Source organism: Clupea harengus, unplaced genomic scaffold, assembly GCF_900700415.2.
Source record: "Clupea harengus unplaced genomic scaffold, Ch_v2.0.2, whole genome shotgun sequence".
Taxonomy (NCBI): Eukaryota; Metazoa; Chordata; class Actinopteri; order Clupeiformes; family Clupeidae; genus Clupea; species Clupea harengus.
In genome coordinates this window covers 59,271-86,455 of record NW_024879689.1, presented here as the reverse complement: position 1 = coordinate 86,455, position 27,185 = coordinate 59,271, and the positions used below count along the sequence as shown (strand labels likewise).

Below are 27,185 nucleotides of genomic sequence, written 5' to 3'. Positions count from 1 at the left end.
GAGTTATGGGGATTCTGCGGTCAAGAAGGCTACATGAAATTGGCAAAATTACATTTTCATATAGCCTACATACATTCATACCTACATTCATCCATACATACACATGCATACATACCCACCTACATACATAAATATATGCATACATATAGACGCGCACGAAACGTATCAAATACCTTTGCAAGTGTCCTAAGTAGTCTAAGCACAACTTGTAGACGTCGAGTTCACATGATGGGGGTTCACAAAAACACTTACAACTCCTACCCTCTTGGTGGCGCTGTACCAATTATTTTGTGTAGTTTTTCATTCTACGACGGAAACCATAGATACAACATCAAAAACAAGTATCTATGGTTGGTCGGAAATCTTCCATCTTCACAAGTGAGCGGCTACCAGGGTGTGCAGAAGTGGATCTGTCGTTTGTGTGTAGTTGAAATCCAAACTTCTGCGGTAAGCGATTTTTTTCTCAGGATAAATTTGTAGAGTGGCACTTGCCGGTAGAATAAGTGCAGCGCTTGTATTGTATTGCGTGGAATTGTATAGCTAAGCTAACTATTCATAGGTAACGTTGGCTAGCTAGCTATATAGCTAACTAGCCAATAACGCTAGCTAGCTAGATAGCTAGCTAGCTAATAACTCTAGCTAAGTGACTAACGCTATTCAACAAGAGGCTGTGTCGGGTAATTATGGGCCTAGGATAGCTAACCAGATAACCATGCGTTTGTTTTGTTTAGCTAGCTATCAAACAAATATCCTTTTTTTTAATGCTTTTTTTTACTATGGGTGTGCTGCTAATCACACCTAGCGATTGTATCCTCATCAGACATGCGTGATTATGTTTGTTCAACCAGTTAGCGACAGCTACCTACCGAAACAAGGTATTGTTACCCTACAAAATGCAGCTGACTTAAAAGTGGCGCTCGAGTTGTCCCTGGAAGAATGCAAGATCCCATATCTCAATTTTATCTAAATTTCTCCAAACCTTTTGCTATAGCCTAACGATACAACAAGATACAGGGCATCAGTGAAGTGGTTTGTTTTCGCTGGGGTAGTGTTTATCTCAATGGTCGTTTCATTGGAACAAAAGATTCAAAATCCGAATCCTTGCATAAACTTACGATAATTATTTTCCCCACGTGTGGACGTGTAACGTTACGCGCTACTACTAATTGTGTAGTATTGTGTAATTTTACACGGGATTGGGCGAGAAATGTGACCCAAATGTTTTTGTTATAGATTACCACGGTCTTCACACGTCTCCTGCATTTAACGGAACAATAATGGGAGGTACGTATCTTGGTCTGATATATTTAAAAAAAGTTTGTCTTTGTTATCAGCCTCCCTAATTCAGATTTTGTCTTTTTGTCTCTTAAATAAACTAAACTAATCTGATGTGATATTTGGAACTAATGGATCCCACACTGACTAGCATGTAACTGGATCAGTTGATCACCGCTTTGAAGAGTAATATCTGACTTCTCAGGTCGCAGCTTGACTTCACTTGTGTTCAGCTTTTCATTTGTGTTTTGTTTAGATCCCACCATCCACAGAGATTGCCCACTTGATTGCAAGGTTTATGTGGGGAATCTAGGGAACAATGGCAACAAGACAGAACTGGAGAGATCCTTTGGCTACTATGGCCCCCTGCGCAGTGTTTGGGTGGCCAGAAATCCTCCAGGTTTTGCGTTTGTTGAATTTGAGGACCCCAGAGATGCAACAGATGCTGTGAGAGAACTGGATGGAAGGTAACATTCATTAACGTAGAGTAAAAAGCAGTCTTGACTGAACTACAGTTTTAGTGGGGAATTTCTTAACTTGACTTTTTTGATTGGTTTAACGAGTGGAAGACTAAATGCTCCGAAATATTCTCCATATGATTGTACTGACCCCTTTTGTGTTGTTGCCTAGAACACTGTGTGGGTGTCGTGTGAGAGTAGAACTGTCCTCTGGGGAGAAACGCTCCAGGAATAGAGGACCACCCCCATCGTGGAACCGCCGCCCACGGGATGACCGGCGACGCAGTCCAAACGCAAGACGCCGGTAATGCCTCTCTACCTCCTCTTAACATGGGTCTGAGCAGTCCCCTCTCCGTGACCTGTATACAGGCTCATCCCAATCAGCTCAGTCTGGGGTGGGTGGGTGGGTGGGTGTCGTGAAGGATATTTCAGTAAGCTGGTTTACTAAGTTCAGCTAACTCTAACTTGATTAGAAATGCCAAGAACAGCCCTTCACATTGATAAGGCTGTAGGAAACGCAATATATACATCTGCACGATCTTGCAAGGTTTCGCTAGGTCACCAGTAAACCTGCTTCATGACCCTTCACCTTGTGTAAGTGTGACTAAGCAAGTATCATACATCACTGTCTCTGACCCAGCGTGCTGCCTGGGCCACAAGGTATTTCCTTTAATGAAGATCTTTTCTTTAGAAAAGTCTATACTTGCAAATGTAAAACTAAGCACTGCAGACACACTGGCTTATTTTTGTCTGTGTTGCCATTTTTGTGCAGCTTGTGTTTTGGTTTGGCTCTATTTTTATTAATATATTTACTTATACATACACATTAATGAAGATGACCCCCCCCCCCTTACAGAGACATCACCATGCCTCTTCACCCTCTGAGTCTGTCAACTAGTCTCCTTTCTCCATCATGTGGCCGCTGACCGCCCGCCGCGCCCCAATCAGCTCACATGACCCACGCATGGTCCAAAACAAAAACCGCCATCGGCTCCTGAGCATGCCACTCTCAGCCTCTTCCTCCTCCTCCTCCTCCTCCTCCTCCTCCAACCACAGCCAGTCAGCAGCGTTGTAGCTTCCCCACATGTCTTCACCACAGCCAACCAGCAGCAGTCCACAGCTAACCAATCAGGGCACAAAACGTACCTCCTCAGCCAACCATATCAGTCGACAAAGTTAACAGCTACACCAGCCACTGTAGCAACCATCTGGCAAATTCTGCCTGCAAATTCTACCCGTCTGATGGTCAAACTGGCTTCCGTGCTTCATATCCTCTGTAGCTTGTTGAGGAACTAGTAAGTTGTTTTTTATACACTACCACATATTTTTGTTCCACTTTTTATAGCCACTTAGATAATATTGCAGAGTGGGGGAAAAAATCCTTGCCTTTAGTGTTTCCAGTTTAATTAGAATGTCCCCTCCCCAGTCTTCACACATTTGCTCTGTTTGAAAAGTAGCTGGATGGGTACACAGTCTGGGTTTGAAAAAGGTAAATTCAATCCCCCTCAACTCCTGTTTGGACGTGTTCTGTCTCACCCAACACTGAATTTCTATAATTAGTCATACAGTGTATAGCCATCATCTTCAGCGTTGTGTTGCATAAGCAGAGAGCCAAACAAGGGAGTAAACTCCGAAGTCCAGTGACCTAATGGGCCACATTTGGTCTCCCTTCTGTCACAGGGTCTCAGGGAGCAACTTTCCTCCCACAGGTAGCAGAGAGCATGAGTGGTATGCTAAAGTTCGTCCATCCAGTAAGATGTTTTTTTGTAACATTCTTCTCTCTGCCCCCCCCTTAATGTAGCTCACCGAGGAAGAGGAGCTTCAGTCGCAGCCGCAGCAGGTGAGCTTGCCCCACCCTCACCACTTCCTAAAATGGTGGCTTCTCCTTAACAAACTGTTTGCCGTGATCTGGGAGTTAGTGTAATGGTGGTCATCAGGCCTGCCAAAAATGTGATTAATTTTTTTTAAAAGAGGATTTTAAAGATATTTGTCAATTTCAAGACATTAAAGAAATCTATATTTGCAATAGTGGATTTTGGGTGGTTTTCAGAAAAAAAAGTGATTTAAGAGTTAATTTCACAATTTCAAATTAACTTTGCATAACATGTGAGTTTGGTTGTTTTCTGTTACAAATTGTTACAAATTTTCTGTTTTTATTTTGCAGGTCTCCGTCCCGAGACAGGAAACGGGAGCGGTCTCTCTCTCGTGAAAGGAACCACAAGCCTTCAAGGTCCTTTTCAAGGTCAAAGAGGTAAGTTGAGAGAGAATGAGAAGGCAGGACACATTTTAGTTTTGAAATAGTGACTGGAGTGGTGTTGCTTTACAAGCACATCTTGGTTTTGCAAGTTCCTGTTTGTGGTTTCTCTCCGAGTATGCCCCACCACCTCTGTGACCGGAGAAGTGTTTTCACCATGTCCATGAAGAAATCCTTTTGTCTAATGGTTGTGTTCACTTTTATTTGAACTTTCTTTATGGGACAAAAAATCCTTGAGGGACAGGACAGATTAAAATTCTTACATATGTGTCACATCATGTATTCGCATGAGGTAGTCGTTTTTTGTCGTCATAGAAAAAAAGCCCAAACTCTAGTGTGCTCACAGTGCAAATATAAATACAGTGAATTATACTTCAAAAGGGCCAATCCATCCGTACCTAACAGGCAACCACAGAGGATAAGCAACCATGTAGAGCTAAATTGATGCCATGTGTGATATTAATGCTTGCTCTCCACAGCAAAGCAATGCTAAGCGGCCAGCATTCTTGCAAACATTCATGCCAGTCAAATGTACTATTTGCCTGTGGTTTGCTTCTCCCAGGCAATTGTCAACAGGAAATCAAGCAAGGGTTCTTGGAATCATTGTGTTGTCCTGTGGATAAATTCATGCCATTAATATAATGGTTCAGTGCAATGCAGACTGAAGTTTTATGACTTGTGAATTTCTCTGGATTAGCAGATGGTGTTGATAAATATCCCTGACACCATTCTACAGAATATTTTTATTTTATAAACTGTCAATCATTTGATATTGCTTTCATAGATGAAGTGTTTTGACTAGACTGTAACTGTAGTCCCATGTGGCGATGCTAATGACCTGTCTCTTATGCAGCCGTTCTAGGTCTAACGACAGGAAATGAAAACGGTGAGGAACTTGACGTGTTCCTGGTAGAAGAACCCTTTTCAAAAGGATGTGATTCGATGAGTGTGTGTGTCTGTGTATCACGTACCTTCTCATTTTCCTCACTACAATGTGAGACTGTGTGAACCGTCCCAGGTTAACTGTAAACAAATATCAAAATTCAAGATTGCTTCTGCATTTTTTGTTTTCCATTCTGCTAGCCCAGTGTCCTTGTTTTAAAAGGTAAACGTCTCTTTCTCTCAGCTATACACCCTTTCTGTTTGCCTTTAGCAGCCACCATTGCCTTGTTGATGCTGTAACCCCCATAGAACAACCTTTTGCTTTTTTTTTTTTTACCAAATTGTTGAAGGTTTCTCTTTCTTTTAATTAAAATGTTAGTGATTAGTCTCTGTGTTTGTCTCTCCTTTAAACCTCTTCCATAAGTATTCCTGTTAATGACAACAAAGCATTTAGTACAATGCAAAGCCAAATAACAAACATCCTAAATACTTTTAGTAGGCATGCGTTTCTCTTGAAAGCAGCTACTGAGTTGATTTAAATATGATTAATGTAATTGTAAAACGTCTAGGTCAAATGCCTAAGCTTAACTGAAAATCCTAAATGCTGTGATGCCATCACTTTTAAAAGGATCGGTGAACAATTCTGTTCAGGCCTGTTTGTACCTGCTATACTAGCAGAAGACATTCTGAGTCGCTTTGTAAGATGGTGTTTGGTATCAATCGTTTGTTTTACACATCAGTATTGAAATAACATACTTTTTTTTTTTGAGCAAGGAAGGCAGTGTACACCAAACAAATAAGACTGGCAGCCCTTGTTAAGAAAAATACAAAAAGTGGTAACTGTTGCATAGTTGGTGGAAGAGCTGAATTGCAGAAGTTGGAGAGAATATGGCAACTCCGATGTTATGTAAATGGATTTGGTAAAGTGGAAACATCTTTCTTGCTCTGTAACAGGAAGTGAATCATGCTAGCCTACCTCACACTTTGCTCAGACTGCCTCGTGTAAATAACACAGGAAGTTGTCAACCAAAATGACCCGTTAAAAAAGGAAATAGCCCAACCTCTACATTTCTACGCTGTTGCGATAACGCAGAAATTAATTGTGAAATTGGTGGATAAATGTATGTAGAAGTGCTTTCGGTGAAATACTGAAGTTTACTTTGACACCAAAGGTAAGCATGAAGTTACTGTGTCCCATTTAGGTAATGTACAGCTCCTTTACAGGGTGTGGACACTTGGGTGGGTTTTTAGTTTTTCTTGTCAGCGTGTTTCCTTCACACACAGTGCAACACATTCAAGTTGCTTGACAAGATTTGACAAATACAGATCTTGACCTTTTTGTGGAGGATTATTGCAAAAGTTTATCATCAAAATGGGACTTTACTTTGAGAACTGAAGGACTTTGTGGCCATGCTTGTTTTGGCAAAAAGGCTAAATTAACCAGAGAGACTTCAGCACGTTTCAGTTTTATGTTTATCATTTGCTAGTCAGGTTAAGTAACAATAACTTTTTTGGTGTTGATGTTGCAGTGGCTCTGTGTTTAACCCTTACAGTAAAGTTTAGGATATCGTAATTCAAATTGCTATGATTTGTAGTCAATCTCTAGTGACAATCTGTAGAGCTATCAAACCTAGTGCTGCTGTGCATGTACACAAGTACATGTTTTTGAGAATAAGAGTGTCTACACCTGCCATCTGTTGCATTACCCCCATAAGAATGATTGCATTCATGGCATAACTAGAGATCTGTGGGAAAAAATATGATTGCAGAAAGTGCTTCAAAACAGTAGCCTCAGTTTTGCATCACAAATCTACTACCAGCAATGCTGATTCGTGATGTGTTTATATGCAGCTTCTTCACATCAATTTATTCAGTTAATCTTGCAAAGCTAAGGAAAATGTTTGGTTACCTGCCTGTGATGCAGAGTGAAATCAGAAGATGGATTGGTTGCCAATTTAAGTTCAGCAACTGCCTCAATTATGTCACCCTTATTCTGCCCAATAGGAGCTCTGGAAAAGTGAGGAAGACAAAGTTGTTTTGGTTGTTTTATTGATGGATTGCTGTTAAGGTTATTTAACAAACGACTTGTCCAGTTGGGTTCTGTTCTTCTCTGGTCATCAGGCAAAGTGGTGAAACCCCGTTGCCTTGTATGGCCCTGGTGCACAGTTGAAGACATGTAGTAGAAAAAATTTAGAACTACCTAAAGAACCATAAAGTTCTAGTTTATGCAACAAAAATAACAGTAGACCCTACAAGCAGAATGTTCTGTTTTGTAATTTAATGTTCGTCCTAATTACCAAAGATATTTCTAGCTGTCTTAGGATCACATCAATGTAGTTTTCAGTATCTATTTTTAAGTGGCCAGTAGTTTGCTTCTCTGTTTGATTTAAATAGTAAATCATTCTAATCATTATCCCTGGTGTATTGAAAAGCAACACCTTTGGTTTTAAAGTGATAATACATTATTTTTTTTATTGTTTTAAGGTATTCTTTTATAGGTAGCTAATTTCTATAACATCTTCAAATTCATTGTAATGGTATGGTCATGTGAAGGAGAGATAAACACATCTGTCATTCCCACTAGCCTTGCAGGCTATTTAAATGGAAGCTTTTGTAATGTCAAGAAATATATCGCCAAAAGGCATCAATTAACAAGCTGGGTAGCTTTTATCAGTGTCAACTCTGCTGTTGATGGTGTTTACAAAGCAAGATTTTTATAGAGCCATGTGAACTGTTATTTTGGATTGTTTAGGCCCTCAGTGTCTCTGCGTGTATCTGACCTCTAAACTATCTCGGTGGTCAGTGGTGACTTTGCCATATTTCTGTCTTTGCCGTGCCACTCCCTTGAGAGGAAGTGGTGATTTTAGACATAGAATTTTAGATATTATCTTCACCAAGTGACTCTGGGCTGTTAGTGTAAATTAAATAATTCATGATGAGGATGTTTTTTTTATATATATATATATATATATGGCACATTATCACTGTACTTAAATAATTTATATTTAAATGAATTACATTTGCATTAGTACTGAGGCACCAGATAATAGCTGAAAAGCCACCTGACTGTCCATGTTTTTTAACACAGGTCTGTCAAAAATCATGTCTAGCAGAAAGTCAAAAAAAAGAATTGGCTCAACACGACAGCGCAACCTAGGGCACAAGGCAGAAGAAAGGGACGCTAATGAAGAGCTCACTGAGACAATAACTGAGACACCAGATGAAGCCAGTAATGCTGGAAAAACTGGGGTACTTCAAGAGTTGTCCACTGTCCACCACGTGCAACCATTGTACTCAGGTGAAGTGCCCAAGTGCCAGCTTGATGTTGTCTCTGAGAACATAGAGGGTGACCAGCATGATCCAGGCAAGACTAGCACAGAAAAACTTGAAACTGGAGCCCCGGCTGAACTTTGTGAGGCAGAGACAAGTACTTCTGGGAAGATAAGGAGAATGGGTTCAACTCGAAGAACCAAGCAAGCATTTAAAGCAGAAGAGAGGAAAGAGGAGGAGGAAAAGGATAATAATAGCATGCAGATAATACAGGAAGAATTTAATATCACAAGAACAGAGGATCAGTATTTAAAAGAAGAACCACATGCACCAGAGTCAGATCAGGCTCACACACATTTGCTGGAATTAGGTGTCAGTGAAGTGAAGGGACTGACAGAGAGGCCTAGGGATGAGTCTCCAGGTGAAGAACGTAGACTTTTGTCAGAGCTGGATGTCAAAACAGAGGCCCAGTATACCCACTCTCCTCCCCAGTCCTTTGATCAGTGTCCTACACCAGCAGTAAATCCACCTTTCTGTGTCACAAGCCCCCAAGAAGAGGGGGAAAGTTTACTCAAACAATCATGCTTCAATTTGTCTGAGGCCAAGGAGATCTCTTCTACTGATACAACACAAGATACACCTGAAGGACTTGATGGTCATTACCAACAGAGAGAAGACCAAAGTCCTGAAGATGTAAGAGAAAGTGATGAGCAAAGGAGGACAGAAGAGGTCGTTTTGGAGGTGAGTTTAAACATAGGAGACATTTCTGTTAAAGAACACATTAAACACCATGTATTGCATAGAAAGGAAAGCCAAGAAGGAATGCCAATTATGAAAGTAGATAACAAGCCCCTTAGAGAAATGGAGGTGGAAAGTGCTGGCATCCAGAATTTTTCATTGCAGATGCAAGCTATGCCACAGGGAAGTACAGCGCCAACAACAGCAGAAAACATTTCAGAGATTAAAGATAATTTACAGATCTTTCAACCTGCTAATACCAATACTGATGGCACAGTGACAGAAGGCTATGATAAGTATGGAAATCAAAACAGCTTACAAACTGAACAAACCATTTCTATCAAGGTTTCTCAAGAAAAGGATACAAACTCAGAACTTAATGTTCAAAGGCCAAAGAAAAGAATGGGCTCAACCCGGAGAATTGTCAAAGGAAACAAAATGATAGAGGATATTGGAAACAGCCAAGAGGAAACGCATGAGATGAGAGAGGACACATTGCTAAATCCAGAATTGACTGAAGAGGACACAAAGTTCAGACTAAAGACAGTAGTCAATGATAAGTTAGATATGGTCTTTACTGTCAATGAGAGAGGGGCACAGTTAGAAGAAGCAGGCTGTGAGTTTGAGGAACAAGAAAACAAACATGGGAACCTGATTCTAGATGAGAATACTGAAGGTACACTGATTGCAATGGATGCTGAGGCATTTCACTCAACAGAGAATATAACAGGTGACAGTGGGACAATGACAAGCACCAGTAGTAGGCAGCTTGTTATGGAAGGGAACTTGGATCATCATCACAATGAAATAGGCCGCAAAGGAGTTACTGAAATTGCTGAACTGAATGCCCCTAGATTGAGAGAGAGACTTGGGTCAACTCATGAGCCTCTCCAAGGAGAGAAAGAAGTAAAAAGGGAATACGGATGTGATCTCACTGGTAAAGAAATTGACAGCAAGGATATAGATTTCCAAATGATTCCAGGAACAGACATACTAGCAATTGTGAAAAGTGGAAAGTTACAAGTAGAGGACATCGGTACTGAGTCTTTCACAGATAAACCAACAGTGGGAAGTGTCTGTGAGAGTTTTAGTCCTTTTGAAAATGATTTCCTAGCATCACCTCCTATGGTAGATCACAGGGAAGAGATGGTAGATAACTCACTGAATCTGCAAGGAGAGAGTTTTGACTGCACAAAGACATGCATGTCAGACAAAGATGCAGTTGAGAAAGCTGAATATTTCACCAATCAATCAGAAGTAAGAATTCCCAGTGACACTTTTAGTTCTTTTGAAGTAGCGGAGCATTTTAAAGGAGCTTTTGTGAGGGAAGATGTTGACCAACTCCAAAAGCATGACGAGGGAAAGGCAGAAAATAGTCCAGAGTCACCTGAAGACCAGGAGAGGAAAAATAGTACAAACATGGCTGTATCAGAACAGCCAGAGATTGAGAATCAATTATCATGTCCTTCTGAAGATCCCTGTGAAAATTGTGCTGGCACCTCAGCAGAGGTCATTGGTGCCATTGAGAATACCAATATTTTACTCCCTCAGTCAGAAGTTGAGATTCTAAGTGAGTCCTTTGATCCTTTAGAACAGAATCGCTGGTCATCATCTACACCAGATCACATTCCAGAGATCGCAGTTGCCTCACTGAATGTGCGTACAGAGAGTTCTAGCCCTGAGACATACAGCCCTGATATCCAACACTGTGATGAAGTTGAAAAAGGGACACAGGCTCACATTCTCAGTTCTACCATGGAACCAGAAGTATCAAATACTAGTACCAACATTTCTGATGCATTGCACAATGAACAGACCAAGCAGTCTGTTTCTCAATCACTTACTATGGAAAGCACAGATACATCGGAAAAAACATCACAGTATGACGACTGTGAATCCACCTTCAAACTTCCATATCACACAGAAGAGGCGAATGTAAAACCGGGTGCCTCGAAACAGAAGAGAAAGATGGGGTCAACCCGCAGGACAAAGAGAGAACAGAAAAGGGAAGAGACAAGTGAAGTCATGAGTACAGATGGAGACTATGCCAATGAGGACATCAATGTCAAAATGAACACAGATGCTGACATCAAAGTAGATGCAGAAGAGGGAATTTTAGAAGCCGGCATCATAGATGCCTTAAAGGAAAATGAGCCTTCCACCACTCAGACAGACGTTGGGCTTCTCAAGATGGCTTTGAGCTGTGTTGAACAGGACCGGTATGTTGACTGCAGCCCGTCAGCTGAAGTGATGTCATCATCTGTCCCACAATGCAATCCACTGGAGGATGGGCAAAAACAAGACAACCAACATCAGTGCCTTGATATTACTGCACAACAATTAGATGGTAATGATGCCGCAAATCTAGAAGCTGACAATGAGATATCTATATTGGGAAAGGAAACATCAGAGGGCCTCACAACAAGCGAAGCAGAGCCTTTTAATGAAGCGCTCATGAGTAAAGATGTTGACCAGCTCAAAAAGCATGAGGAGGAAAAGGCAGAAAAGAGTCTTGAGTCCCTTGGTGACCAGAACAAGGAAGACAGTATAAGCCTGAGGGTATCAGAACAGGCAGAAGCTGTGAATCGGTTATCATCTCCTACAGAAGTTCACAGTCCAGATTGTGCAGCTATCACAGTTGAGGATGTACGTGCCAGTGAGAAAACAGAGTCTTCCTTCTGTCAGTCTGGTGTTGGGACTCACGGTGAGGCTCTTGATCCTTTAGAACAAGAACACCCGCCATCATCTCCTACACCAGATCACATTCCAGAGATCACAGTTGCCTCACTGAATGTGCGTACAGAGAGTTCTAGCCTTGAGACATACAGCCCTGATATCCAACACTGTGATGAAGTTGAACAAGGGACACAGACTCACATTCTCAGTTCCTCTATGGAACCAGAAGTTTCAAATATTAGTACCGACATTTCTGATGCATTGCACAATGAACAGACCAAGCAGTCTGTTTCTCAATCACTTACTATGGAAAGCACAGATACACCGGAAAAGACAGCACAGTATGACGACTGTGAATCCACCTTCAAACTTCCATATCACACAGAGGAGGCGAATGTAAAACAGGGTGCCTCGAAACAGAAGAGAAAGATGGGGTCAACCCGCAGGACAAAGAGAGAACAAAAGGGAAGAGACAAGAAGTCATGAGTAGATGGAGACTATGCCAATGAGGACTCAATGTCAAAATGAACACAGATGCTGACATCAAAGTAGATGCAGAAGAGGAATTTTAGAAGCCGGCATCATAGATGCCTTAAAGGAAAATGAGCCTTCCACCACTCAGACAGACGTTGGCTTCTCAAGATGGCTTTGAGCTGTGTTGAACAGGACCGGTATGTTGACTGCAGCCCGTCAGCTGAAGTGATGTCATCATCTGTCCCACAATGCAATCCACTGGAGGATGGGCAAAAACAAGACAACCAACATCAGTGCCTTGATATTACTGCACAACAATTAGATGGTAATGATGCCACAAATCTAGAGGCTGACAATGAGATATCTATATTGGGAAAGGAAACATCAGAGGGCCTCACAACAAGCGAAGCAGAGCCTTTTAATGAAGCTTTCATGAGTAAAGATGTTGACCAGCTCATAAAGCATGAGGAGGAAAAGGCAGAAAAGAGTCTTGAGTCCCTTGGTGACCAGAACAAGGAAGACAGTATAAGCCTGAGTGTATCAGAACAGGCAGAAGCTGTGAATCGGTTATCATCTCCTACAGAAGTTCACAGTCCAGATTGTGCAGGCATCACAGTTGAGGATGTACGTGCCAGTGAGAAAACAGAGTCTTTCTTCTGTCAGTCTGGTGTTGGGACTCACGGTGAGGCTCTTGATCCTTTAGAACAAGAACACCCGCCATCATCTCCTACACCAGATCACATTCCAGAGATCGCAGTTGCCTCACTGAATGTGCGTACAGAGAGTTCTAGCCCGAGACATACAACCCTGAAATCCAACACTGTGATGAAGTTGAAAAAGGGACACAGGCTCACATTCTCAGTTCCTCTATGGAACCAGAAGTTTCAAATATTAGTACCGACATTTCTGATGCATTGCACAATGAACAGACCGTACAGTCTGTTTCTCAATCACTTACTATGGAAAGCACAGATACATCGGAAAAAACAGCACAGTATGACGACTGTGAATCCACCTTCAAACTTCCATATCACACAGAAGAGGCGAATGTAAAACAGGGTGCCTCGAAACAGAAGAGAAAGATGGGGTCAACCCGCAGGACAAAGAGAGAACAGAAAAGGGAAGAGACAAGTGAAGTCATGAGTAGAGATGGAGACTATGCCAATGAGGACATCAATATCAAAATGAACACAGATGCTGACATCAACATAGATGCAGAAGAGGGAATTTTAGAAGCCGGCATCATAGATGCCAGTGAGAAAACAGAGTCTTTCTTCTGTCAGTCTGGTGTTGGGACTCACGGTGAGGCTCTTGATCCTTTAGAACAAGAACACCCGCCATCATCTCCTACACCAGATCACATTCCAGAGATCACAGTTGCCTCACTAGATGTGCATACAGAGAGTTCTAGCCTTGAGACATACAACCCTGAAATCGAACACTGTGATGAAGTTGAACAAGGGACACAGGCTCACATTCTCAGTTCCACCATGGAACCAGAAGTATCAAATATTAGTACCGACATTTCTGATGCATTGCACAATGAACAGACCAAACAGTCTGTTTCTCAATCACTTACTATGGAAAGCACAGATACATCGGAAAAAACAGCACAGTATGACGACTGTGAATCCACCTTCAAACTTCCATATCACACAGAAGAGGCGAATGTAAAACAGGGTGCCTCGAAACAGAAGAGAAAGATGGGGTCAACCCGCAGGACAAAGAGAGAACAGAAAAGGGAAGAGACAAGTGAAGTCATGAGTACAGATGGAGACTATGCCAATGAGGACATCAATGTCAAAATGAACACAGATGCTGACATCAAGTAGATGCAGAAGAGGGAATTTTAGAAGCCGGCATCATAGATGCCTTAAAGGAAAATGAGCCTTCCACCACTCAGACAGACGTTGGGATCTCAAGATGGCTTTGAGCTGTGTTGAACAGGACCGGTATGTTGACTGCAGCCCGTCAGCTGAAGTGATGTCATCATCTGTCCCACAATGCAATCCACTGGAGGATGGGCAAAAACAAGACAACCAACATCAGTGCCTTGATATTACTGCACAACAATTAGATGGTAATGATGCCGCAAATCTAGAGGCTGACAATGAGATATCTATATTGGGAAAGGAAACATCAGAGGCCTCACAACAAGCGAAGCAGAGCCTTTTAATGAAGCGCTCATGAGTAAAGATGTTGACCAGCTCAAAAAGCATGAGGAGGAAAAGGCAGAAAAGAGTCTTGAGTCCCTTGGTGACCAGAACAAGGAAGACAGTATAAGCCTGAGGTATCAGAACAGGCAGAAGCTGTGAATCGGTTATCATCTCCTACAGAAGTTCACAGTCCAGATTGTGCAGCTATCACAGTTGAGGATGTACGTGCCAGTGAGAAAACAGAGTCTTCCTTCTGTCAGTCTGGTGTTGGGACTCACGGTGAGGCTCTTGATCCTTTAGAACAAGAACACCCGCATCATCTCCTACACCAGATCACATTCCAGAGATCACAGTTGCCTCACTGAATGTGCGTACAGAGAGTTCTAGCCTGAGACATACAGCCCTGAATCCAACACTGTGATGAAGTTGAACAAGGGACACAGACTCACATTCTCAGTTCCTCTATGGAACCAGAAGTTTCAAATATTAGTACCGACATTTCTGATGCATTGCACAATGAACAGACCAAGCAGTCTGTTTCTCAATCACTTACTATGGAAAGCACAGATACACCGGAAAAGACAGCACAGTATGACGACTGTGAATCCACCTTCAAACTTCCATATCACACAGAGAGGCGAATGTAAAACAGGGTGCCTCGAAACAGAAGAGAAAGATGGGTCAACCCGCAGGACAAAGAGAGAACAGAAGTCGAGACTCAATGAGGACATCAATGTCAAAATGAACACAGATGCTGACATCAAGTAGATGCAGAAGAGGGAATTTTAGAAGCCGCATCATAGATGCCTTAAAGGAAAATGAGCCTTCCACCACTCAGACAGACGTTGGGCTTCTCAAGATGGCTTTGAGCTGTGTTGAACAGGACCGGTATGTTGACTGCAGCCCGTCAGCTGAAGTGATGTCATCATCTGTCCCACAATGCAATCCACTGGAGGATGGGCAAAAACAAGACAACCAACATCAGTGCCTTGATATTACTGCACAACAATTAGATGGTAATGATGCCACAAATCTAGAGGCTGACAATGAGATATCTATATTGGGAAAGGAAACATCAGAGGGCCTCACAACAAGCGAAGCAGAGCCTTTTAATGAAGCTTTCATGAGTAAAGATGTTGACCAGCTCATAAAGCATGAGGAGGAAAAGGCAGAAAAGAGTCTTGAGTCCCTTGGTGACCAGAACAAGGAAGACAGCCTGAGTGTATCAGAACAGGCAGAAGCTGTGAATCGGTTATCATCTCCTACAGAAGTTCACAGTCCAGATTGTGCAGGCATCACAGTTGAGGATGTACGTGCCAGTGAGAAAACAGAGTCTTTCTTCTGTCAGTCTGGTGTTGGGACTCACGGTGAGGCTCTTGATCCTTTAGAACAAGAACACCCGCCATCATCTCCTACACCAGATCACATTCCAGAGATCGCAGTTGCCTCACTGAATGTGCGTACAGAGAGTTCTAGCCCCGAGACATACAACCCTGAAATCCAACACTGTGATGAAGTTGAAAAAGGGACACAGGCTCACATTCTCAGTTCCTCTATGGAACCAGAAGTTTCAAATATTAGTACCGACATTTCTGATGCATTGCACAATGAACAGACCGTACAGTCTGTTTCTCAATCACTTACTATGGAAAGCACAGATACATCGGAAAAAACAGCACAGTATGACGACTGTGAATCCACCTTCAAACTTCCATATCACACAGAAGAGGCGAATGTAAAACAGGGTGCCTCGAAACAGAAGAGAAAGATGGGGTCAACCCGCAGGACAAAGAGAGAACAGAAAAGGGAAGAGACAAGTGAAGTCATGAGTACAGATGGAGACTATGCCAATGAGGACATCAATGTCAAAATGAACACAGATGCTGACATCAACGTAGATGCAGAAGAGGGAATTTTAGAAGCCGGCATCATAGATGCCAGTGAGAAAACAGAGTCTTTCTTCTGTCAGTCTGGTGTTGGGACTCACGGTGAGGCTCTTGATCCTTTAGAACAAGAACACTACACATCATCTCTTACACCAGATCACATTCCAGAGATCACAGTTGCCTCACTGAATGTGCATACAGAGAGTTCTAGCCCCGAGACATACAACCCTGCAATCGAACACTGTGAAGAAGTTGAACAAGGGACACAGACTCACATTCTCAGTTCCTCTATGGAACCAGAAGTTTCAAATATTAGTACCGACATTTCTGATGCATTGCACAATGAACAGACCAAGCAGTCTGTTTCTCAATCACTTACTATGGAAAGCACAGATACACCGGAAAAGACAGCACAGTATGACGACTGTGAATCCACCTTCAAACTTCCATATCACACAGAGGAGGCGAATGTAAAACAGGGTGCCTCGAAACAGAAGAGAAAGATGGGGTCAACCCGCAGGACAAAGAGAGAACAGAAAAGGGAAGAGACAAGTGAAGTCATGAGTACAGATGGAGACTATGCCAATGAGGACATCGATGTCAAAATGAACACAGATGCTGACATCAACGTAGATGCAGAAGAGGGAATTTTAGAAGCCGGCATCATAGATGCCAGTGAGAAAACAGAGTCTTTCTTCTGTCAGTCTGGTGTTGGGACTCACGGTGAGGCTCTTGATCCTTTAGAACAAGAACACCCGCCATCATCTCCTACACCAGATCACATTCCAGAGATCGCAGTTGCCTCACTAGATGTGCATACAGAGAGTTCTAGCCCTGAGACATACAACCCTGCAATCGAACACTGTGATGAAGTTGAACAAGGGACACATGCTCACATTCTCAGTTCCACTATGGATCCAGAAGTACCAAATAATGGTGCAGAGGCTTCAGAATTAGTGCAAGATGGATGGACCCAGCAATCTGATCACTGCGAATCCTCCCTCAGACTTCAACATCATGAGAAAGAGGGGAGTTTAAAACAGAGTGCGTCAAGGCAGAAGAGAAAGATGGGGTCAACTCGTAGACAAAAAAGAGAAACCAATGAAGTAAATTTGGATGAAGAAACAAAATCTTCACATGAAACTGGGGAGATGACTGAGACTGAGATTGAAGTGCAGCAGGAAGAAAATATCCAATCAGAGCAAATATCATCTAGAGAAAAAATACATTCAGCTGGTGTAAACACAATTCCAATGTCCATAGGACAAATTGAGATTTCCGAGTCAAGTGGGTCCACAGCAGCTGAGGAAACAAGCTACAGCCAACTCTCTCATGAGGACAGTCAGAAGGAACCCAAATCCATGCTTCAGAAAAGAAAGATGGGCTCTTCTCGTAGAGGTCAAGGTCTGGGAAATAGAGGGAAAGGAGAAGCAGAACAAGTAGATGAGCACATGGATGACACATCGAGACAAGAGAGTGGTGGGGCTCTTCTACAAAATGAAGGGACCTCAAAAGAGAGCTGTTCAGGGTTACTGAAGAACACACAAGACCTGCCAGTAGAGGGTGAGCAGTTACTTGCTTCAGTTCAGTCAAGTGAGAGTCATCTACAGCCTCTGGCTCAGGCAGAAAGGCCTGATGAATTAATTGATGAGAGAGTGCCTCCTGCATCTGCTCAGAGCAAGCCATCAGTCCTCAGTGTATCCTCATCACCCTCCTCTGAGTTTCAAGAGCATGGCCCAAACAAAGATCCACAAACCAGCACAAAGAAAAGGAAAATGGGGTCCACTCGTAAGAACATGAGGAGACAAGGGGAAGAAGACAAGAGTGACCTCAAAGCAGTTCATGGAAGTACACAAAGATGGAATGATGACACTGTATGGGACAGTACGATTAGTGATGTGGAAGATCTGCCAACTGGGCCAACGGAGACAGCCACAATCCAGAAAATGACTGAAACTCAGGGGCAAGAGGACACCCTGCCACATGACGAGAGTGCTGGACATGGCTCCGCTGGTCAGAAGAAGAGTCCACAGCGCACAAGGAGGAAGATGGGCTCCAGGCATGGTGGTCAGGGATACAGAGGGATAGGAGGCCTGGAGGAATCTGAGGATCAGCCTGTTTGCAAACGCCAAGAGAAAGATGGCAGCATCTTGCAGGGCACACAGGAAAATGTCCATAGTGAGGTGAATATGCCAGGTTTTACTTTTTCCATCTCTAAAATACTTACTCTACTGCCCTTTGATGAAACCAAATGTCACTGACTGCTTCTTACAACAAAAAACAACAGTGTACGTAAATGTTGAAAAGTCAACTTTTAACTTCTTCAGTAAGATTCTATCAGTAATATTCTGTTGTACCATCTTCACAGGGTGTGGATGAACAAGGGCTTTCTAAGCTAACCTTTACTGGTGATGAAGAAAGTCAGAAGGTGAAACAACCAAATCCTTCAGGGGCAAGGAGCAAACTAGATCTAGAGAGAAAGTATGGACCAGGTAAGTTTGAGCGCAGGCAAAGGAACTTTTCTTCTTTGTAAGTAACTAATGAACCCTTGTAATTGTTTGAATAAGGAAAATATAAGTTAGTAAAGGCATTTATTAAAGTACAGTAAAGTAAAGTATGACAAAAGTTACCTGTACTGTAGAGATTTTACTTTACATTATGGTATACTACCAAACCAGGGGTTTACGATTTTCATACAATATGTTGAATTGATGTTGCATAGATTGGTATTTTCATGCATGGAAAGATTAATACAAATATACATTAATATAATGTCATATTAAACTTTAACAACTAACTCTGCAGAGAGCAACACCTCCTACAACCTCTCCTATTGCTTCCCTTCATTAGGTGACACTCTTACTTCCCTGGAAGAGGCAGTTATGTTTAATATAGTGATGGTTGGAGAGAGTAGTGTGGGGAAGACATCTTTTATCCACCAATTCCAGAATGGACAGTTTTTTGACGATCACTCTGCCACCATTGGTAAGTCTGATCTCTTTTATGTTCTCATTTTTTATATTCAGTAGTAGTCTTCTTTCCTGTGTGTTTACATGCAAGTGTACAAATGTGTTTGTGCATGCATCACAGGTGTTGATACCTGCATCCAGACATTGGCTGTGGATGGTGAATTGGTAAAACTTCAGATATGGGACACTGCTGGTCAGGAGAGGTAAGAATATTATTAATATAGTAATATAACAGTCGGACTCAGGTGCTGTGAAGAACACTTTAATCTCACAAGTCAGTTAACATTCAGAAATGATTTAGTCTATATTTATATAATAATCTTGAATCATGTTTGGCCTAAACCTTTCTAAACCTAGAAAGCTTCTTTTACGTGACACTGATATTATCTGGTTGAATACTTTAACTCGTTTGTACATATTGTTGTGAGTATTTTATGTTGATGTCATACACCTACCATATCTTTTCAGGTTTCATAGCCTCACCCGCCAGGTGTTGCATAAGGCCGATGGACTTATTGTGATGTATGACATTTCATCCTCTCAGACGTTTTGTGCTGTTCGCAAATGGATTTCCTGCATTGAGGTAATTGTTACTGAATAAAAGTAAATAAGTAAAGTAAAAAAGCTGCGTTGGTCAGTGCTTTTTCCTAGAATATTTTTGCCAGCATCCTTCAATTCGGACAAAAACATTGTGGCTTGACCAGGAAACATCCAAAGTTACAGGCTTTTCTGTCGTCCAGTTATTTTGTGTGTGAAGGAAAGGGGCAAGACTCGTACACTAGCTACTGTATGTCTGACAGAAGTTTGCAATAACTGTGAACTCTTACTGCACCTTTTGACAAAACATTTCTTGAGACATCACTTTGTGTTCGTGTTTAACAGGAAGGGGCTCGTAGTGAGGTCCTCATCATGCTTCTTGGCAACAAGAATGACAGTGAAGAGCGGCAAGTTCTGCATCCTGAAGGGGAGCGCTTGGCTCAGGTGCTGTGACATCTCCTTAAAAATAAGTATTTGAAGGCAGGCTAGTCTAAACTCTGGCCAGAATAAAGATACTGATCATGTGGTGTTCCATGAATATGTAGGTGTCATCTTTCCCAAATAACAGTGTTTGCGAAAGTAATTGTATTTAAGAATGATCCACAATATCAATACATTTAGATTTACTTTCCTTTGTCTTATAATTCTTTAGGAACATAACTTCCATTTCATGGAATGCAGCGCTGCCACAGGTCACAATGTTCCACAGGCCATGGAAGCTCTGGCCAGGTAAGAGGCCCTCACCTATCCCTTGACAGGAGAAAAATGACATTCTCACTTGTTCTAGTTTCATTGTAGGTTGTCTGTGATCAAAGTAGATGTTAACTTTGATTGCTTGTTGTCTGTGATCAAAGTAGATGTTAACTTTGATTGCTTGTTGGTGCAGGTTATTGAAGCAGACAGTGAAGGAGAGTGATGAAGAACATGTGACATTGCACAAGAAGCCCCAACAGAAGAAGTCAGGTTGCTGCTGAGGCCTCACTCTTTCCATCGTGTTTCCTATTCAGTTTATGTTAACATATAGAAACATCATTTGCATACTTTCGCTTATACATTGTACATGCATATAACATAAATTCAATTTCTTTAAAATTAGACTTCTAAATAAACAATTTGCACGTAAAAAAAAGCTCAGACACTTTACATTATTTCAGTCTTACATACAATATTTCTTTTTTTCCTTTTATTGACAATTTTCAGAAATGTTAATGTATCTTCAGTTAAGCACATTTTTACACAAATATTACATTTTTATGTACAAAAATGTGTTACAGTTGTGTGACAGTAAACAAAGGACAAATTAGAAAATTTAAAAATGACCTTTTTTTCCTTAGAGGAATTCCATTTCTTTGAGAAGGAACATCTGGAATATAATCTATTCTACAGTGTTCCATTAGTGTTCAGGTTGCCAAACAAATAGGAAGATGAGCAGCACAAGACTGAGAAAAAGTGCAAATACAATGAAGAACACCTCAGCAGCCCACTGACTGCGCTGCACGCCTGTAACCACCAGGGGGTGTCTGGGGGCTATCAGATTAGTCAGGTTCAGCATGTAGCCCAGAGTCCAGCCAATGTCTGTGTCGGCAACCTGCGGAATGCCAAGGACACATCTCACAAAAATAATGATGCCTATTGATCAGACTGTTACAGACATTGTAGTGCATTCATAACACGTTGGATTAGTAACACACGTGAATTCGTAGAAGAAGGAATCAAAGACCCACATTTTGACTGTCAAATGTTTTTGTATTTTAACTTTACCCGTTGTCTTGCTTGATCATATTTATTAATGTCATTTATTCCCCTAGACGTGAATATATTTTAATGCCTGATATATTTAATAAACTTTTTTTGCATTTTCTCTTTTTGGTCTTTATTGGCTTCTATCTATCTTCTACCCAAAAGGAATTCAGTTTAAACAGGAAGGGCACTAGTGAGCATGACCCTTTTGGTTGTTGTTTTCATAAGGAATGTAGGAATGTACAGATAGATCCTGTGGTAATTGTGCTGAACATGCCAGCCTTGTGAGGCAGTTTCATGTCCTGTGTGAAATCACTCTGTTCTGCCTGTTAGATTTCTCTTACCAATGACTTTGTTATGTATAATTTGGCTGGTTGTTTGTTAATTTCACTAAGGTGTGTCTCACTGTGATGCCACTTTTACTCTTGTCTGAACAGTTTCTCCAACAGTGAGGCAGGCAAGAGGCGACCCACCTTTTTTTGGAAGTAGATTTTGTCCCAGGTTTCATTGAACTTGTAGCCTTGCACAAGAATGGTCATGATATACTGAGCTGACGCACAGTATTCTCTCAGGTACTTTTCTTTTGTGTCAGGATATTCTGCCAAAAGCTAAGAAACAGAGCAAACTTCATATGAATGGCCTTATCTGGAATCAATAATGTATTATTTTAAACAGTCAGGTGTCGAAAGGTAGATAACACTGAGTCATTCAAATTTACATATGTGTCTTGATCTGGTGACCCACATTCAGTACATGTACTTATGTATGTGGATGATCATTATGAGATACAGTTTTAAGAGGTATTTGGAAAAGGTGAGAAACAGTGTGATTTCTTACAGAATTCCAGCTCTTCTTACAGAAGGTCTCTATAGTCGAGGTGACCTTTGGTAGGGGGGCCTGAGGGGCGAGCCCCAGGAAGTCAAAGGTGTAAAGTACGCTGAATAAGCCTGCGGAAATATGAAAACAGGCTTTGCATGTGGCATTAGTCTGTATACCACAAGGATAACTATCTATCCATATGGAAAGTTAATGTAACCATACAGAGGTAAAAGCTGTGAGCTGATTACACAGTTATTCAATTTCAGTGTGCAATAACTCAGCAGAGCAACTTACAAAGAACTCTCCATGGACTGGGGGCTGGTACACTCCATTGAATCCACAGTCAGGACTATGGGGGCACTCTGTTATGTTTACTACGAACCGAATGAGATTCAGACACTGATCGGGGTCACTTGTGCCGGAGAAGGTGACACTTTTTTCAGGGTCAATATTTCCTGGCTTGCTCACACAAGGGGAGTCATAGAGGTCACCCAGTGTCAACGTCAGGTTGAAGCCTGTATGATAGCATGGGTGCATAACTATGGCAGAAGAACCACTCATCTGGAAAACCACAAAGGGAAAGGTCATTTATTTAACAGACACTTTTATCCAAAGCAACTAGAAACAACCTGCAGCGATTGGGAATTGAGAGGGGGTTGTAGCTCAAACTGGTCATTCTTGAGGCAGAGTGCAAATACTGGCTAGTACCACTAAGGGGACCTCAGAGTCTTATCTGTGACCGGTCAATGCCGCCATCAATTAAAAGCTGACACTGATCATTTCAGGAGGACTCTCTTGAGTCATACCAGACGGGGGCATTGGCAGTTGCATAGAAAAACTAAGTAGCACTGTCCCTGTTGTCCAGGCAAGCATTATCAGGATGTCATTTTAATTCTAGAGCCAAAGAAAAGCCTGACTCCTGCGCAATCGCTACAATATTTTACTTCCATTTCCCCCCCTTTTTAACAGTGCAATGTACTGTATGTAGTGTCTGTGCTTTTAAATGTATGTTGCATTGGCTTTCTAAAGTCTTTTCACAGCATTTAGTGCTCTTAAAATGTCTCAACAGAAAAGGCAGTGCCCATTTCTGGTTCCTGCCAAGTTTCAAGAAGCCCTCCTGCTGAATGATCATGAGTCATAAATTGATGGTGGTTGTGACCGGTGGTGAACGGTCCTAATCCGCACTTAGGATAATGTGTCAGAGGCACTGGCCATAGGTAGCCATACCCTGGAGCTCCCCCTGGTGCAAATGATACCTGTGTGAAGTTTGGGATAGGTGATATTCTCTAAAGGGACGGGACTAACAAAAAAGCACATGGCAACAAGACTGTCCAGTTTGAGCTACAACTGCTTCTGCAAAATCATTTTACCACAAGATAATTTTACCATTCAATTACAGTACCAATCATCTTCCAATTATTCAGGTTGTATGCTATACTCTAACAAAATAAACACAAAGAACCCTGTCGCTGCACCTCAACTAGATATGCTTGGAGTTGCTTCATGGCCTGGTCCTTCCAAAGCAAAGGTAGCTGTGAGTGTACACCCCATACCTATGACCATAGAGCTGAAGAGCAGCTTCAGAATCAGGCTGTTTAAACTGGATCTTATGGAGTGAAGGCATTTGGGTGGAACCCCCTCCTAATCCAGAGCCCCAAGGAATCCTAACCTGCTTTCGGTGGAACCCACTTGCCCTCAAAGTGTGCTGTCATCAACCAAGAACAAAGGAGTTGTATGTTAAATTTTCCATATTAGGTCAGTTTAATGCTTGTTTGTCTTTTTCTTGTCTGAACCACCAAAGTAGAACTTACCTTGAATGAAACCCTCTAGTATATAGTTGATAGTACCCAACCATCAAGCCCCTTCCGCCATAACCCGAGAGTATCTGCGCACGCACGGAAGTTAAATGGATAACCATTTATTGTTTTGGTGACCTCCTCCATAATGTCGTTTGTTGCATTCTCATCTTGTAACTGGGTATTACAAATGTTGCAGTTTATGGGCCATACATTATGAAACGATCAAGTATAATAATTCTATAATTATATAAGTAAATTATGACATATTCTTTCATATACTCGTTACTAGTTACATTTATAATGATTTATTTCACATTGTTCCTTTAGTAGTATTGAACAATTAAAAGAATCTCATGCCAGCCATTAAAAGAAAGCCATGAAAGCGGTTAGGCCTAAAGAGGTATGGAAGCTTATTGAGATTACAGGAGAACAGGAGCTAAGATATTGTGAAACAATAACAGGGATCATTTGGAGCTCTTTTTTGTATTTCCAGTCTAAAACCAAAGCTTTGTTGCCATCAGATGTTAATCAGACGGTGCGCTGTACCTTAGAAGTCGCATGCCTGCCGTCGCTCCGAGGTACACAGGGCAGCTCTGCTGCTGCTCAACAGGTATTGTAGCCTTGGCAACATCTAAGCATTGGCGAAGACTCTGGGCTGCAGCTGGGGGGTCTTGCTTGTAGCTGGATATACCCCCTCCTGTAAATAGGGCCCCGTTGTTGGAAATATAGAAACCTCAATGGTTCTAATTGAGTGTGTTTATATGGACATGAGAATCCCAATTATAATGCTTATCCCGCTTTTGATCATGGCGTTTTGATGCCGTATGGCATTAACATGGAATAGACTGGGTACGACATGCAAACCGTATCTCTAGGGACTGCTCCCGATCCCAGAGCCCACAATCTGGCAATCTATATCCAATCTATATTTTTCATCATATTGTCAGATAAACAGTATCGCACTATTGTACGGTATATTTATATTTTGTTTTAAAGGTCATTTTGTCAGAATGAAAATAACATGAACAGTGATGACTATTTGTAACATATGAGATCCTATTTCTATTGAAGAATGGTTACTGAGAAAAAGTATCAAACAGATACATCTGTCTTTTTTACATGTTTTACATCTCACACTTGTCAGTTATTGTTTGTAAGTGACTGTTAGAGAACCTTTGTTATTTTGTTGACATCATTTTTACATTTTGACTTGACAAAATGTATGTATACATTTATCTGAGTTTATTTTGTCGTGAATATTTCTATATCTAGAAAGTTGCACAAGGAATATTGACAAAACTTTCAAAATAAAAGGTATCCAACATCCACCTCGCACACTTTCACCTGTGACACAATCCAGTGTTGTTTTCCTTGCCTCCCGGCCATTTATATATGAAGAGAGAGGTTGTGGGAAGATCCAGCATCAAAAACCATCCATATCTAAAATGGAAAAATCACAAAAGAAGGATTTGAGAAAATGTCCTTAGTTTACGGACTCTTTTTTTACATTTGTTCAGTTAGCCCAATTAATAATCAGAGTATGAGGTAGACTGGCAGGTCATAAGAGTACTCTAGGCAGTCCACCATAACAGTAATTTGGTTTTGGAAATATATATAATTACATGTTGAAGTTCTAGACAACCACTGAGCCAGCACCCCACTTAAGAACATCTGAAGAGCACTATCAACAATGCATTAGCGTAGCAACATTTCCAGGAATAAGGTCACAGGATCAGTATCAGGAGTGAACGTGTTATTGACTATTCCTTTACTAGCTGCTTCTGTTGTTCTTTCAGGTGGAGTAAGGGAGTTTTTCACATAACCTGGGTGCCCTGGGGCAGGTCCACGTGTAGTGCTGAGCCAAACACAGAACTAAAGCAATGATAGTGGTGCACACAGTGACTGTCACAAAAACTCCAAGGATGTTCTTTTTGGCTGACAGTTTCCCCATTCCACCCTAGGACTTAACCCCTCTGAAAGACAGAAGCAGGGGGAGGGGTGCTTAAAAATGTAGACACATAGTAAAACGTTAACGCACACACACACACTCAATACATATTAAAGCACACACACACACACTCAATACATATACATACACAACTCAATACATATTTTCAAATTTGGGCTAAAATGTATGTATGTATAATATGTGTGTATATATATATTTACTATATGTATATATCTATTTACTATACATTCCAATAAGTGGACTAATGTATAAAATGTCTAGAACAGTACAGTGGTGGTGTACCAGCCAAAACTCCTTGTCAAGATAAACAAACCAAAAAGCAAAACTCAGTGCTGCCAGGGGCAAGTCAACAATTAACCAACCGATCCTGTGGATATGCTGCTATTTTTCACACAGTTTGTCAGACTTACCTTCTTAAAAGCCACTCAGTCAAAGTTCAACATTCACCCTCTGTCCCCTGCCTGTCTTTAATATACACTGTATACACACACAGAATTCGCCATACAAAAGTGTCAATAGTCTTGTCACTCCATAAAGTGTCCTGCCTCTCATCCACGTCAGAAATGTCCTAAGTGAGCAGACATAATGTGTGTGAGTTCACACGCAAACACACAGACCCCCCCCCCCACCACACCACCACCACCACCACCACCACACACACACACACACACACACACGCCAAACACACAACCCCCCCCCCCCCCCCCCCCAAAACACACACACACACCCCACCACCACAACACACACACACAGACATTCACATTGTCGTAAAGATACAAAGCATGGAGATTACCCGGAAGATGTAATCCTTGGTGTTCAGTATAAAGATGGAATCCCCAATCACTTACAGTATAATAAAGGCCACAAAGTGTCATCCACACATTATCTTTATTATCAGAAACAATACATCAGCCCAGTGGGCTTCTCCAGATCATTTCACCTGTTCACTGTTGAATCATACGACTACTGTGACAATACATTGTAGGAGACAACATATAATTGAAGGATAAAATTGTACATAGGAGGAATATTAAGCGTATAATTTCATGAATGCTCCGCTCGTATTATTTACTGGAAAGGGTTCCATTCGTATGTAATTCTAGTTAGGTGGGCTATCTTAATACTATCCTTTACATAACTTGTTATACAAACATGTCAATCTATTATCTGCCTCACTGCTGTTAAGAGGCCACATGGGGACTCTAAGTTGGACAGTGAGTTAATTTACATTCATCTACCATTCCCTCATATTTATGTGTCAGCAAAAGTGATTATGTAGAAAG

General features: G+C 41.5%; 2 protein-coding genes and 1 pseudogene across 4 annotated transcripts; 2 read left to right on the top strand and 1 right to left on the bottom strand.

Annotated features, from left to right (window-relative positions):
• Positions 1-337: 337 nt before the first annotated feature.
• On the top strand, positions 338-5,254 carry LOC122129890 (serine/arginine-rich splicing factor 3-like). Its single transcript, XM_042704624.1, has 7 exons — positions 338-447; positions 1,234-1,284; positions 1,532-1,742; positions 1,906-2,037; positions 3,535-3,573; positions 3,898-3,984; positions 4,841-5,254. Exons 2-7 carry the CDS (start codon positions 1,278-1,280, stop codon positions 4,866-4,868), a joined length of 504 nt encoding a protein of 167 aa, XP_042560558.1. The 5' UTR covers positions 338-447; positions 1,234-1,277; the 3' UTR covers positions 4,869-5,254.
• Positions 5,255-5,917: 663 nt separating this feature from the next.
• On the top strand, positions 5,918-21,436 carry LOC105889174. Of its 3 annotated transcripts, XM_042704622.1 has the most exons (12): positions 5,918-6,041; positions 7,958-8,880; positions 9,223-11,566; positions 13,315-13,510; positions 16,974-18,252; positions 18,438-18,561; positions 18,920-19,054; positions 19,160-19,241; positions 19,507-19,621; positions 19,921-20,019; positions 20,228-20,304; positions 20,462-21,436. In XM_042704622.1, exons 2-12 carry the CDS (start codon positions 7,972-7,974, stop codon positions 20,547-20,549), a joined length of 5,448 nt encoding a protein of 1,815 aa, XP_042560556.1. In that variant the 5' UTR covers positions 5,918-6,041; positions 7,958-7,971; the 3' UTR covers positions 20,550-21,436. The 3 variants fall into 3 exon arrangements, with proteins under 3 accessions (XP_042560556.1, XP_042560557.1, XP_042560555.1); XM_042704623.1 differs by having other exon boundaries at positions 7,958-10,503; positions 13,389-13,510; XM_042704621.1 differs by having other exon boundaries at positions 7,958-11,566.
• Positions 20,969-25,367, bottom strand: LOC122129892 (annotated as a pseudogene).
• Positions 25,368-27,185: the final 1,818 nt, after the last annotated feature.